We start from the raw sequence: 15,062 nt of genomic DNA, 5'->3' as shown, positions 1-15,062 counted from the left end.
GCCCCAGAAAACTAATTTTTAAAATAAGAGTGTCCCAATATTCACAAGACATCATAGTGGGGAAACTTTGATGTCATGTAGCCTGAGCCTATAACTCTGAACCTGAACTGTTCAACCGAGAGCAGGTTGTTCACCTTCTCTGTGCCTCAGTTTCCTCATCTGCAAAAGCAGCTGATAACAGTGACTGATTCAAAGAGTTAGTGAGTGAGCTTTCAACGCATTAGCCTCTAATAAGGACTCAGAATGTGGTTGGCTCATGGTAAGTGCTATCAAAGACTCTTCAATAACAAATATGCACATTGGGCATTTGGAATGGCAGTAATGAACCCCAACTTAGGCCTTTCCAGATTATTAAACCCTTAATTTACGAAAAAAAACCTCTGGTATGTGCTATATTGGATGTGAATTAGAAATCTATAAAGCAGGAGTAAAAAAAAGTATGTTCATGGAATATTGTTTTGTGTATATACTGAGTCTTACAAAACCCATCAGGTTCACTTGCTTCAGGTTTCCCTTGCTATCTGAAAATAGAACATTCTATTTGGTACAATTTGATAAGTTATTCTTATATCTGAGAACACTCAAAAGTTATTCCAGGGCGAGAGGTTAGGGCTCTGACCTGTGTGTGCCTGATCCAGATTGGATCCTTCATACCACATGATCAACCTAGCACTGCCAGGAATGATGCCTTCTCCGAGTACAAATCCGGGAGTACCCACCTGCCAGCACTGTTGCATGTGGCTCCAGCCAATCTCAAAATCATTTCATAAAATTTAATGATAATAGAATTTCCAGACCCCCCCTCCAATCAATAACCTACCAGGCAATACCAAATGGGAATGCTCTCCTTCCAGGTACAGGGGAAACTAGCATTCTACCCATTTTGAAGATGAATAAACAGAGGTTCATATTGGTCTAGCTGGAAAATTAAGATCACACAAATGGCAGGTGGCATCCCTGAAAGAGTCAGAGCCCAAGATGGCCCCCAAGCTGCTCTCAGGCAACCAGCAAGGCATGTCTTTGGCAGCAGTGCTTTAGGATGGCAGTCTAAACCAGATGAGCACTGATTCGAGAGACTGCTAGGTCTGAGTTTCTGACTCATCAGGCCGGCAGTGAGCCTGAGGATGGATCTGCCCTTCTAATAAGCACACAGGTGATGTCGAGGTGCATGTCTGCGGGGTGTCCCTTAAGAGGACACACCTGTGTCACATCAGCTCATGTGAACACAAGCAGGAAGTACGAATGGCCCAAGCACCATGAAAGTCTGCAGCAGAGCCCAGTGCTTGTCTGCTTCCCTGGCCCTTTTTTCAGCATTTTGAAATGGATGTGATTCGAAAAGATGTGTTTCAGCTTTCTTTGCATTTTGGGTGCTATTTTATTTTTTTTTTATTTATTTATTTATTTATTTGCTTTTTGGGTCACACCTGGCAATGCACAGGGGTTACTCCTGGCTCATGCACTCTGGAATTACTACTGGCGGTGTTCAGGGGACCATATGGGATGCTGGGAATCGAACCCGGGTCGGCTGCGTGCAAGGTAAATGCCCTACCCACTCCAGCCCTCGGATGCTTTTTATTTTTTTTAACCTCTTGCATTCCATTTGCCTATCTCATCTACTCCTTTGGTGAACAAAGCGCCTAAACGTGAGACTGAAGTCTCTGTATCTAGTCCAGGCCCTACCACTTCCTAATCAAGAATATCCCCATTTACTCACGTTCCCCATTTACTCATGTCCCTGGGAGCATTTACTCATCAGTGAAGTGGGGACATTGGATTTGCGCCCTGTGAGTCCCACAGGGACGGTTTCATACCCCAAGAAGATGATGTGTGAGCATAGTTTACACTTCGCAAGGCCACCACAACAGAATTTGTATCTCATGATATATATCTAGAAGCGTTTTCTCTCCCTCATGTCTTCAGCCAGTGGTTCTCAAGGTATAGACTCTGAACCAACTGCCCCAAGAAAACCAGGGCACATAGAAGAATTCTCAATGCCCAGGTCTAAATCCTACGCTGTGGGGAAGGTCCAAAAATCTGGTTTCAACCAACCCTCCACAGGATTCTGATGAATGTTCCGGTTTGAGAGCTATGGTTTTGTGGTTACAAGCACACAAGTCAGAGCTGAGTACAAGTCTCAGCCTGGCCACTTCCAAGGGGCAAACAACATCAGTCAATTTATCTCTGTGTGCTTTAGCTGCTTGGTCTGGAAAATGGGGCGAAGACCTTCCCTCCCTGGATTTGGTGGTGAAGCTAGAGAGTGTATGGTTAGAAAGCGGGCCTGGCACCTTGGAAGCATTGGTGCTCATTTACTTCTTAAGTCCTTCTGACAATATGACATAGTGCCACCTACTTTTCAGAAGAACTATCAGTAGTAACTTTTAGCCTGTTGGAAAGTTTTCCATTTAGTGTGGGGTGATTGTTGGGGGCCGTGGGAAAGAATTCTGTGTGTCTGTGTGTTTTGTTTCTTTATAGCGTTTGCTACTGGTAGACATATGCTTTAACCAAAGAAGATTCTGAGGTCCTGGCACTCTCTGCTGAAGAAATGCATTCTTCTTGGTGGCCTTATTAATGTCATAAATAACACTCTAAAAAAGGAGTTCTTACGTTTTCTTTCAGCAGTTGTACCCACAGTGCAGCCCCAGAAGTTCCAGCCTTTACTCCATCCCTTCAGTAGCCTTTTCTCCTCCATTCCTCCCATCTTTTTTCATCACTCCTCTCTTTTTCTCTTTCTTCCTTTCTTTCTTTATCTCCCTCCCTCCCTCCCTCCCTCCCTCCCTCCCTCCCTCCCTTCTTTCTTCCTTCCTTCCTTCCTTTCTTCCTTTCTTTCTATCTTTCTTTCTTTCTTTCTTTCTTTCTTTCTTTCTTTCTTTCTTTCTTTCTACTTTTTCATGAGATGGACAGCTTTGTCTCCCCATGATACAAATTCTTTATGTCATACTAATCTAAAATTGCTCTTTTCTGAAAGCCATGCTGCTTCATTTGTCATGCTCGCTAAATTTCTTACATTTTCATGCAGGTTGCCTTCAAGAAGGTACTTTTCAAAATGAACACTGGAAGCAGAACCTGACAGGTATGGATTTTTGAAAAGGGTGCCAAGACCATCCAACGGCAAAAGGGCAGTGTTTTTAACAAATGAGGCTTGGAAAATGAAACATCTACTTGTGAAAGAATGAAGTGAACCATTGCTTCGCACCTTCTACAAAAATGAGCTCAAAACGGACCAAAAAGCTTAAACACAGAGCAAAAACCATGAAACTCCTCAAAGAAAATCGAGGGGGGAAAATTCATGGCCTTGAGTCTGGTTCAATTCCTGAGACTCAGGCATCAGCAGAAGTACAAGCAACAAAGCTTTTGTTAGATCAATTGAAATTTACCAAAATTTAAAACCTTAGGTAAGAGAGATGGCTCACAGGGCTGAGCACAAGCTTTGCATGTGGGAGCCCCATGTTCAAACCCAGCAGCACATGGCCTCGAGTACCTCCAAATGTGGATCACTCCCACCTCCAGTTATTAACCATATTATCAAAGGACATAATATTAAGAGAGTAAAAATGCATCACCCAGAGTGGGAGAGAACATTTGTGCATCACATAAAGGATCAATATCTAGAAAATATAAAGAACTCCTAACTCAACAACAAAACACCCCAAACAATTCAATTTTTAAAATCAACCAAAACTTTGAATAGACTTTTCTCAAAGAAGACATACAAACGCCCAATAAGTACCTATGAAGATGAGTAACATCATTTATCACTAAGGGTGTGCAAATCAAACTATCATTGGTGCCATGTCGGACCCATTCTCAAAACAACAGAAAATAACACATGTGGTGAGGATGTAGAGAAACATGAGCTCCTCTATTACCCAAAGGTTCCCCACAGCAGTGTGTGATGCCACCATGGCCATACCCAGTGGGGTAAAGGGGATTGAAGGAAGGCCTTCACACACACCTGTGCTTTACCAGTGGAGCTTTCTAGGCTGTCCTAAAACAGGTAAGAATGCAATGGGCAGCTACTATAAGGGATAATTTGGCAGATGCTCAAAAAATTAAATATAGAATTACCATATGATCCAGCTATTCCACTCCTAAATATATACTCCCAACACCTGGAAGCAGGGATTCAGACACTTGTACACTTGTTCATGGTAGCATTATTTAATGCTGTTAAATCTAACGCATATGACAACAAGGATGAGCCTTGAAGATATTACTCTGAGAAATAAGTCGAATACAAAAGGTTGCATGAGTCCATTTATATGAGATACATAGCATGAGAAATTCTTAGAGCCAGTGAGTAGAATACTGACTACTTATTACCCAACACCGGGACAGGTATGAGTTGGGATTAGTGTTTAATAAATACAGAGTTTCTATTTGAGATGATGAAAATGTTCTAGAAATGGATAGCGGTGATGGTTTTGCAAAATTGTCAATGTATTTGATGGCAATGGAGACAAGTAAAGTGGTTCAAATGGTAAGTTTTATGTTATATTTATCTGCCATACTTAAAAACAATGCTAAAACAAATGAGGAGGGGGCAAAGAATGAAGCAGCAATAAGATGAAGGGAAACAGGTACCTTACCTTCTAGGGATGTAACCAGCGTGACATGAAGGCAAACGATGACAAGGGATATCTTGAACGTTGGTAAAAGTCCTTTAGATAGACTAGCAAGGCCAGTCTGGCCACCAGAGAAAAACATCCTGGAATCAAACAAGGAAAGAGCAGATCATGGTTTGCTACTATTAAGGCACAGACAAACATAGGAGGTCAAGTTCCCAGTCAAGGCCACATACATTTCTGCTTTCCGGAACTTACTTCGCTTTCAGAGAACCAGCCACACCTGGTGGGCACTGTTTCATTTTTTTTTCTAAATTTTTATTAGAGAAACACCATGAGGTACAGTTGTAGACTTACAAATTTTTACGCTTGGGTTTCAGTTATACAATGATCGAGTACCCATCCCTCCACCAGTGGGTGGGCACTGTTTATAAGAGCATGGACGCCCAGGGAAAGGCCACCTGGGGGCAGAGATGATCTAATAAGCTGCGTGATACACTGAAAATGACGTTAGGGAGTCTGCATAGATTTACAAAAGCATTATTGGTACATACACGGTATCAAGAGGATGGGCAGGAGAGATAGTGCAGGGCTTGCCCTGTACATGGCTAACCCCAGTTTGGTCCTGGCACCCCACAAGGTTCCCTGAGCCCTGCCAGGAGTGCAGGGCTAGGAGTAAGCGTGGAGGTCCAGGTCCGATCCCTGAGTGCACAGCTAGGAGTGAAGCCCTGAGTGCCTCAAGGTGTGGTCCCCAAAAGAACTTCTGATCTTGTATACAATATAGCAGCCACAGCAGAGGGGAATGATGCCAGTTAACCTAATGGTGCAGGCCAGTTAACCCCTGCCCTGATCTCAACAGCAATGGTAGCAGGCCACTCCAAGACCCCCACACATCACCACCATTTAAGTATTATTACTAATTCTATTCCAGATAAAGGTGGATTTATTTTTTATTACAATTAAGGCTTATTATGCAGTGTTTACAATATGATAGTGATAGTATATAGCAAAAATAAAGAGCTTTAGAACAACTTACTACAGTGGCACAGGAAGGGCCACAAAATATTGACATACAGCTTGTGTTCTCTAGCCCCTGAGGATGGCAGTAAGCACCAGAGTCTACAACCAGAAAGGGAGCACAGTGCACCGGGGATAATCTTCAATGAATGCCGGAAGGTCTAGATTTTACTGTTTAAATGCTAGCAAATAGTTTTCTCTGTAGTTGATGCTATCTTACCAGCCACTATGAACGCCTTAAAAGCTTGCTAAAAACCAGTGGCTACTCAGATCTGCTTTGTTGATGACCTATATAGCATTGAGCTAATCCAGCTGGCACCAGAAAATGAGGGAAAGTTTCAGATGAAAAGGATCAGAATGACTTCTATGTGGAATGAGTAAGAGTTTCAACTTCTAGTTATCCCTCTTTGATCAGTGATCCTGGAGGACTTATGACCTAGCAGGATGTTCTCTAAATTATGCAAAAGACACTAGGAGCTGCATGATTTCAAAAACCATCAACCTTCTATTAGGAAACACTGATTCAGCCCAGAGGAAACATAATCTGGGCCTGGGAACCGAAAGCAGTCTCTTCAGTGGCACCAGGTTTATAGTAAGTCCTTCTTGATCCATACTCACTTTTCAAGACAATTACTGGGAGGCCCCTTCATTCTGACTGTTCATGCCCTCATTTTGGAGTTCAATGAAAAGGCATGGTTAATTTTGATCAGAAGCCCAAGTCACAGCACATAATAACCACTATGGGCGATGAGTAATCTAACTTTGACCATATCTTGTACAGCACTTAGGTCCTGCCCTAGGAGTTGGCAAAGCTTAAGAATGAGTTTGCAGAAATTCTGAAATTGTATAACAGCGTTTGGAGTTTGTTGATTCATTTCACCTGATGAACTCAAAACAGTTTACTTCTGGGACCAGAGAGCTAGCTCAAAGGGCTGAGCACATGCCTTGCACGTTGGAGGTCCAGGTCTGTTCCCTAGCACTGCACGATCACCTGAGTAATGAACCAGGAATAGCCCCAGAGAACCGCTGGGTGTGGCCACAAAACAAAACAAACAAACAAAAAATCTTAAACCATACTCCAAAACCAGTTTATTGTAAGGAGGCCAGCATTGTGGTCTGAAAGAAAGAGTAGTGGTCCTATAAACAGTCAAATTTCCTTGACCCATCCCCAGCGTATATGGTATGACTCTTTCTCCTTTGTAAAATGAGGGTTTGAGACTCGGTGAATCCGGAGTTCCTTTCCAAAAATAAACTGTTCTGACACCTTCCAGAATTAATATCAGATTCTATTATATAAAATCTAAGTCAGTCAGTTTTAACAAGTTTCAGGTGGGTCAAATCTAATGCACTTGTACAGGTTCTTTGGTAAAAGTTTAGTTCACTAAAAATAACTTTCATAAAAATATAATGCTCTTTGAGGGGGAACTAGGTTAAGAAATAAAAATAGATTAATTTTTGAACTTGTAATTGAGACATGTTAGAACTTCTATGTAAAATGTGCAGTTTAAGGACTAAGCATGCACACAGAATCTTGCCTGTGCCTCAGAAGTCCCCTGTGTCCATTTATATTATTACGTCCTTTCCCTCTTCCAAGGGTAACCACTGTCATGACTTACTTTTCTGATTTCCTTTGCCTGCATTCCTCCTATGAATGGAATCATGACCAACGTACAGTCTCTTCCATCTGCCTTCTTAATCTAACTTTATGTTTCTCAGATTTATTAATATCACTGCACCGTAGCAGACACTTCCATTTTTCTCCAGAGAGACATTGCTACATCTTTGCACAATTATATTAGCATTCTCGTTTGAGTGACTCATTTGGGAGGGTCAATAATATGCCATTACGAATAGCGAGGGGATAAAAGTGCTAAAGAGGAGGGACAAAACAGAGGCACTTCACAGTTTATTAGCATGTTGTATTATCTATACTTGATGCAACTTATTGATTTAAAATCTGGAAGCCATCTTGGGAAGAACCAGGACTCACCTCCTGGGTTGAGATATTAGCACATCCAGTCCAAGGAAAACCTCCCACCTCCCCACCCCGGCACTGGGGATGGCTGTTAAATGGCAGATCCTTAAAGATTACCCACATTTCCTTAGGACGGAGAACTTGCTACTGGCCCTCACCTTTTCCTGCCTCAGTAACTTCATGCCCCTATTCTGCAAATACTCCATGCTAAAAACATAGCTTTGGATTTGCGAGTGAACAGAACAGCTAGTGTTTCTAATATACTCACAGTGCCAGCCACCAAGCAAAGTGGCTTAATCACAACCGCAAGTCCATCCAGCTGGTGTTGTGACCAACTGAATGGATAAGAACTTGTCCATCGTTCCAGTAGATGTTGCAGGGCCCAGCCAGGACTATGCCCCCTGCCTCCCCGCTGCCACCCGGCTCTGTGGCTCTGCTGTCTTCGCTGCCATGTGCATGGCACCCCCTGGATGCCTCAGGCTCACCCATATGACAGTGGCGGCTGTGTCTGTGGGTGTCTTGTGGCCTGGGAGCTGAGAACACAACCTGGTCTGTCCCCACCAGGCCATGAAGAAGAAGCCACCACAGGATCTCTCACGGTGGGTGCCCTCTGCTTGTACCCCGGCCTGGAGTTATATGGGGGTACAATTTCCTGTCTGGCTACTTCAACCCTCAACATCCGTGGCTGCCTCTAATGGCTGTGCTCACTGGGGTTCTGTTGTTCCTCTTGTTCCTGCCTCAATCTACCATCTGCATTTCCTTGAAAATTCTCTCCTGCCCCACCTGCCATTTATTGACCCTCAATAATGATACGTTCAGTGACTGGTAAATGGCATGTTGAACTTCACTTCTGATAGAACATTTGCTATTTCAATCTGAACTTAGTCCTATACTAAGTTCCTCCCCTATTGGGGAGTTTCTTTCTCTTCTACTTTCAAATAAACTTCTATTTTCTAAAATTTTTTGAAACAGTTCAATCTGCCCTCCTGAATATTAATATATATGAGCTATGAGAAGGAAACAGTATGTTGATGCATTTTATGGTATATCTCTTGGTGATTCAATACAAATTTTTTTTAAAGGAAGAACCAGTTTATTTATAGGTAATGTTTTCCCCCTGACATTAATAGAAACATAATGGTGGCACTGTGGACTAGTAGAGCCAACTGAATTTTTACTGTAGAAAATGGTAATATTAGAAGCATGATAGGATAAAAATATATTAGGAGGTGAAAAAATAAAATAAAGAATTTAAGTCTTGTATTATTCCTGAAGAGGCTAAAGGTGCTGGTAATTTTTAGAATTGAAAAGTTAAGTAAATTTTATGATTTCCACATCTAGCAGACATGGGGTATATAAATTCCAAATTAATGGAAAAGGTAGGGAAGTGGTTATGAGACTATTCTATCAATATGAAAGAAAGCAAAAAAGGAGAGAGGAAAAAAACCTAAGACTGCTTTAGAAATATAGAAGATGGGTGGGTTCAATTTAAAGGCAAAGATGATCAGCCTGGGAGAATACAAGTCCAGAGAGTCTATTTATAAGGATACAACTTGAATATAAGTGATAGAGAAAGCTTGAAAACAGAGCGGGGGGTGGGGAAGGATGGAGGGAGGGAATGAGAGAGACTGTATGGGAATTAAGGTGCTTGTATCGGGGTTAAGGTGCTTGTCCTGCAAACAGCTAACTCTGAGGCAATCACTGCCACCACATATGGTCCCCCAAGCACTGTCAGGAATGACCTCTAAGCACAGAGCCAGGAATAAAACCTTAGTACAACCGGGTGTGGCCCACCTCCCAAAACGTTTGATAACAAAATGTTGACAGACAGTGCCAATAGTCTGTCACTGTCACTGTCCTCCCGTTGTTCATCGATTTCTCGTGCGGGCCCAGTAACGTCTCCATTGGAGACTTTTGTTGTTACTGTGTTTGGCCTATCGAATACATCACGGGTAGCTTGCCAGGCTCTGCTGTGCGGGCGAGATACTCTCGGTAGCTTGCCGGACTCTCGGTAGCTTGCCAGGCTCTCCCAGAGGGGTGGAGGAATCGAACTCCGGTTGGCCATGTTGGCTGCGTGTAAGGCAAACGCCCTACCTCTGTGCTATCGCTCCAGCCCTGTGCCAATATTAATCAGATCAAGGTCACGGTCCTCCCGTTGTTCATCGATTTGCTCAAGCGGGCCCAGTAACGTCTCCATCGTGAGTCTTGTTGTTACTGTGTTTGGCATATCGAATACTCTCAGTAGCTTGCCGGGCTCTCCGAGAGGGGCGGAGGAATCGAACTTGGGTCGGCCATGTTGGCCGCTTGTAAGGCGAACGCCCTACCGCTGTGCTATCGCTCCAGCCCTAATATTAATCAAAAGAAAATATGTTTCTAAAAAAAAGAAAATTAATATGTTTCTACTAACATCAGGGAGGGGTTGGAGCTATAGCACAGCGGGTAGGGCGTTTGCCTTGCACGCAGCCAACATGGCCGACCCGGGTTCAATTCCTCTGCCCCTCTTGGAGAGCCCGTCAAGCTACCGAGAGTATCTCGCCCACACGGCAGAGCCTGGCAAGCCACCCGTGATGTATTTGATATCCCAAACACAATAACAACAAAATCTCCAATGGAGAAGTTACTGGGCCCGCTCGAGCAAATCGATGAACAACGGGAGGACAGTGACAGTGACAGAACATTGGGGAGGAAAAGCATAACCTATAAATAAACTGGCTCCTTCTTTTTTTAAATTTCTTTATTGAATCACCATGAGACAGACCATTACAAAACTGTTCATGATTGGTTTTCAGTCATACAGTGTTCCAACACCCACCCCACATCACATTTCCCAGCACCAATGACCAATGTCCCTAATTTCTCTCCCACTACCCCCGAACTCCTCTCTCCTCTCACCCTGCCTCTATGATAGGCACTTTTATTCTCTCTGTCTCTCTCTCTGTCTCTCTGTCTCTCTGTCTCTCTGTCTCTCTGTCTCTCTCTCTCTCTCTCTTTCTCTCATTCCTTCTCCCTACACCCCCCCCTCTCTCCTTTTGAGCATTGCGGTTTGCAATAAAAATGCTGACAGGTTATCATAAGCTGTTTTATTTTTAAAGGCTAGATTCAATAAGAAGAATGAGAAAATTTATAATGAAGGCAACTTAGAGCAGAGCCTCAAAATTTCAAAGCACTACTTTTGAACATGATACAAGGTAAAATATAGAAGAAATTCAGAATCATATTATAAAATATTCACACATTTCAATCAGTAATTGATAATATTCAAGAAATATTATCTTAAGGCATTTTTTTATGACATCTTATTGTCTCATTCCTACTTTGGATAAACTTGCAGGCTATCGAATGTAGCCTGCCCACAGGGCAGAGTCTGGCAAACTCCCCGTGGCGTACCAAATATGCCAAATACCAGTAACAATGATGGGTCTCATTCTCCTAAAGAGCCTTGAATATAATCTCAGGGCTAGGATGAAAGAGACGTTACTGGGGCCTGCTCGAGGCAATCGACGAATAACAGGATGATGAAATGAAATGAATTATCTTAAGGACCATATACTATATTTGAAGAATAACACAATACTTCCCAAGAAAAAAATAGAAAATAGTATAAACAGAAGCATGTTGATGATGACATAAGAACAGAAGATATAAAATAAACGTTATTTGTAGGATAACACTGTTTTGTCCTTCCTGCATAGCCTCAGGTAGTTTAGGTTTATTGGGTTGCTCCCATAATAGTGCTCCCATTCCTCTGTGTTTATGTGTAACTTCTTTCTTTGTGCTCTGTTGACTTGTAAATATTGTTTTTCTCTTCTCCCTGAGTCCTTTGCATAGTTTATTCAGAGAAATGCCCTGTCCTTTTTGTATGGATACAAGAAGACAGTATATGCTATGCTTTTGTAATATGACTGTCAGTGATATTTCCCTCCTGGGCATCTGTTCTCTCACCTAAGCCTCAGCTGCCTTTACTTCCTAGCGCCCCCAAAAGCAGGGTCCCAATGAGGGACTGGATGGAACCAGGGCAAGCGGTAAGTTATGTGCTACCCTGGCATCTAGATGGACCTGGCCAAAGCACCATAAAGCTTAACTATAAGTTAAGAGCTTGGTCATGGACAAATGCGGTCATGATCCAAAAAGTAATAACTAGATTCGGACCCTGCTAGGTCCGAATTATTAAAGATTAATCTGGCCTGAGCTCTGTAGTCTGAGTCTGTGGTAAGATGTTCCCAGGCGAGCTGCCCTACAAGCCTCAATGTTATTTCTTATTGTGTCCATACAAAAATAACTAGTATTGATATGTTGATAGAGTTATTGGACTGAGGAAAAGAGAAAAATACCTTAAGGGGTATTTTGCCTTTGGGCGGTCAGGAAGGGCTTTGGAATATCCTAGGTGGTGTTCCCTTTGAACTTGGTGGGCCCTCAGGAAGGGCTTTCTTATGTTGATTTGGCTACCTGACTGGGTGCAGTGTCAGCCTGGAGAGATAAGGGATTGGGGAGAGAGGAGAGGAGAGACAGGAGTGAATGAAGAGAGGATTGGAAAAAACTGCAACTAAGACCAACCAGCCTGACTCTCATCTCTTCCTTCGTCTGCCCTTGGCCAACAGCTATCCCAATCCAGGGCACACACAGCGGCTCAAGAGCACCGAATGCGGGCATCGAGATAGAACCGTCCAGAGAGCCCGCGAACACACAACCTTCAGCGTGCTCAGATTTTACAGTTATTGGTGGAAAGATAGTACAGGGGTCAAGGCTCTTGTCTTGCATGTAGTAAATTCCTGGTACTGTATATGGTCCCCTGGGTACTGCCAGGCATGATCCCTGAGCAACACTAGGTAAGGTCCAACTTCTCCACTTTTGCAAGTAATTTTTAATAAAATAAAATAAAGACTGGTTTCATAATGGATAGTACAGCAGGCAGGGTGCTTGTCTTGCATGCAGCTGATCCAAGGTTGATCTACAGCACCCCATATATTCCCTAGAGCCTGTAAGGAATGATCCCTGAGCCAGAGTCAGGAGTAAACTCTGAGTAACACCTGGTGTGGCTCAAAAACACTATAGTACTGCACTGTCCTCCTGTTGTTCATCGATTTGCTTGAGCAGGCCCAGTAACCTCTCCATTGTGAGACTTGTTGTTACTGTGTTTGGCATATCGAATATGCCATGGGGAACTTTCCAGGCTTTGCATTCAAGATACTCTCAATAGCTAGCTGGCACCCAAAAGGAGAGAGAGAACAAAAGGGAATGCCCTGCCACAGAGGCAGGGTGGGATGGGGGGGGATGGGGAGTGGGAGGGATACTGGGACCCGTGGTGGTGGAAAATGGGCACTGGTGGAGGAATGGGTATTTGATTATTGTATAATTGAAATCCAAGCACAAGAATTTGTAAGTCTACAACTGTACTTCATGGCGTTTCACTAATAAAAAAAAGAAGGAGCAAGTATAAGAAAATATCTAACAGAATTTATTAAGCAGCATACATGAAGATCTGAAAAACACAAAAAATGTAAAAATAAAAGGTGTAAATGCAAAAAAAATGTAAAAAAAAGAGCAAAGAACCTTAGGGACAATTTTATTCAATAATTTAGAAAACTTAGAAATGGGGAAATCCCTAGGTGAAAAACATAGCTTGCCAAGAAGGACTCTCTATAAATTAATTAATCTGAATAGATGTATAACCATTAAAAGTCTCAAAGTTGGGGCCTGAGCCCCACAGCAGGGAGGGCATTTGCCTTGCACATGGCCTATCGAGGCTCAATCCTCAGTACCCCATATGGTCCCCTGAGCTCCGCCAGACATGTTCCCTGAGCCCAGAGCCAGGAGTAACCCCTGAGCATCACCAGGTGTGGTTCCACAACAAACCTAAACAAAACAAGCTTCTAAGTTTTTCCCACAAATATTTAGCCAGGCCTAGATGTTTTCACTAGTGATTCTATCAAATAATTAAAAAACAAGAAATCCAATCTCACAAAAACTCAAAGAATAGAGGGAAAGGGCTGATGTAACCTTGGTGCCCAAACCTAACAATATAAGGCAACACATTTTGGCCAAGTTTATAAACCAAGTAGACTATTGACAGAATTCTCTGGAATGCTTACAAAAATGCCTAGCAGCAATTTCCAATCTTGCAAATTGAGGGAATTTGAATCAATATGGGACAGAAGGAATCATTCCACTCTTCAGCAACAACATTTTTTAAAGATAAAGTCACCAGGAACTAAAACCAGCAAGGCTCTAGTAAGAGAAATAGTATCCCTTATGCAAAAAGAAAAGAAAAGAAAAGAAAGCCAGATGCTAAAGATGCCAGAAAGTGGGGGAACTGGGAAGTGCTGAATAGGAGCTCCAAAATGGTAGTTTCGTGTATCATTTGTCACAGTACCAAGTGAAGTCACTGGTGAACTATGTGATATTATGGAGCTTTCATGTCTCCAGAAGCAAATAGAAGGAAAATGATTGGCTTGGTCTGTAGAGTGCAAAATTATTTTCCTAATCAGCATTAAATGCTTCCTAATGCAGAAAAAAATCAACTTTATTCAATAAAACAAGGCAATCAATATTCCCTGCATGAGAGTACCATAAATGGATATGTTTTAAGTGAACATAGGCTCAAAAATCCCATGGAAGGTGTTATATTTTGTGGAGGGGATAGAGGTCAGAGCGGGTCTGAGGACAGTGGTGCTTGGCTGTCCCTGGAGGTGCTCAGAGGACCACCTGGTGCTGGCACCTGGTGCTGTCCACTCGGGGCAGCCGGACGCAAGGCAAGTGTCTTAACCCCTGTATTATCATCTTGCCAGCCCAGGTGTTATATTTCTCAACTCCCTCGATTATGTCCAAATTCTTCACTATACTCCCTCCTCTGGAATGTCCATGTGTGAATTACCCAAGTCACCGTGAACGCTGACTTCATCTCTCACCCCTCCCTCTGGAGGGAGGCTGGTCCCTGTCAGTGCTCAGAGTGTGTTCCGCACACATACATGAGCAAAAGAGTATAGGGTTCAAAGTTACACATGGAAGTGCCATCTGCCTACCCCGTCCAGGCTTGACTACTGACAGTGTGATTTGGGCCCATTCCTTAGCTTCAAATTCTGTATCTGGAAAAAAAAGGACTGCACTCATTTGTGGAATATAAAGTAACAGAATGGGAGACTAACACCCAAGGATAGTAGAGATGAGGACCAGGAGGATTGCTCCACGGCTTGGAAGCCGGCCTCACATGCTGGGGGAAAAGGCAGCTCAGATAGAGAAGGGAACACCAAGTAAAGGATGCTTGGAGAGCCCACTCAGGATGGGAGATGCGTGCTGAGAGTAGACTATAGCCCAAACATGATGGCCACTCAATACCTATATTGCAAACCACAACACCCAAAGGGAGAGAGTAAAATGTAATGTGCCTGCCACAGAGGCGGGGGCGGGGGGGGGGGGTGGAGTGGGGGTGGTGGGAGGGATACTGGGATCATTGGTAGTGGAGAATGGGCACTGGTGGAGGGATGAGTACTTGACCATTGTATGACATAAGC

General features: G+C 43.1%; 1 protein-coding gene across 1 annotated transcript in view; it reads right to left on the bottom strand.

Moving 5' to 3' along the window:
* Positions 1-15,062, bottom strand: part of ADGRG2 (adhesion G protein-coupled receptor G2) — a 124,995-nt gene that overhangs the window by 67,318 nt on the left and 42,615 nt on the right. The window contains exon 2 of the mRNA XM_056131132.1: positions 4,587-4,705. Coding sequence (XP_055987107.1) covers positions 4,587-4,704 — 118 coding nt within the window. The 5' untranslated portion in view covers position 4,705. The remainder of the gene's footprint in view (positions 1-4,586; positions 4,706-15,062) is intronic.

This window comes from Sorex fumeus, unplaced genomic scaffold, assembly GCF_029834395.1.
Source record: "Sorex fumeus unplaced genomic scaffold, SorFum_2.1 ptg000086l, whole genome shotgun sequence".
NCBI lineage: Eukaryota > Metazoa > Chordata > Mammalia > Eulipotyphla > Soricidae > Sorex > Sorex fumeus.
This window is presented reverse-complemented; position numbering and strand designations above follow the sequence as displayed.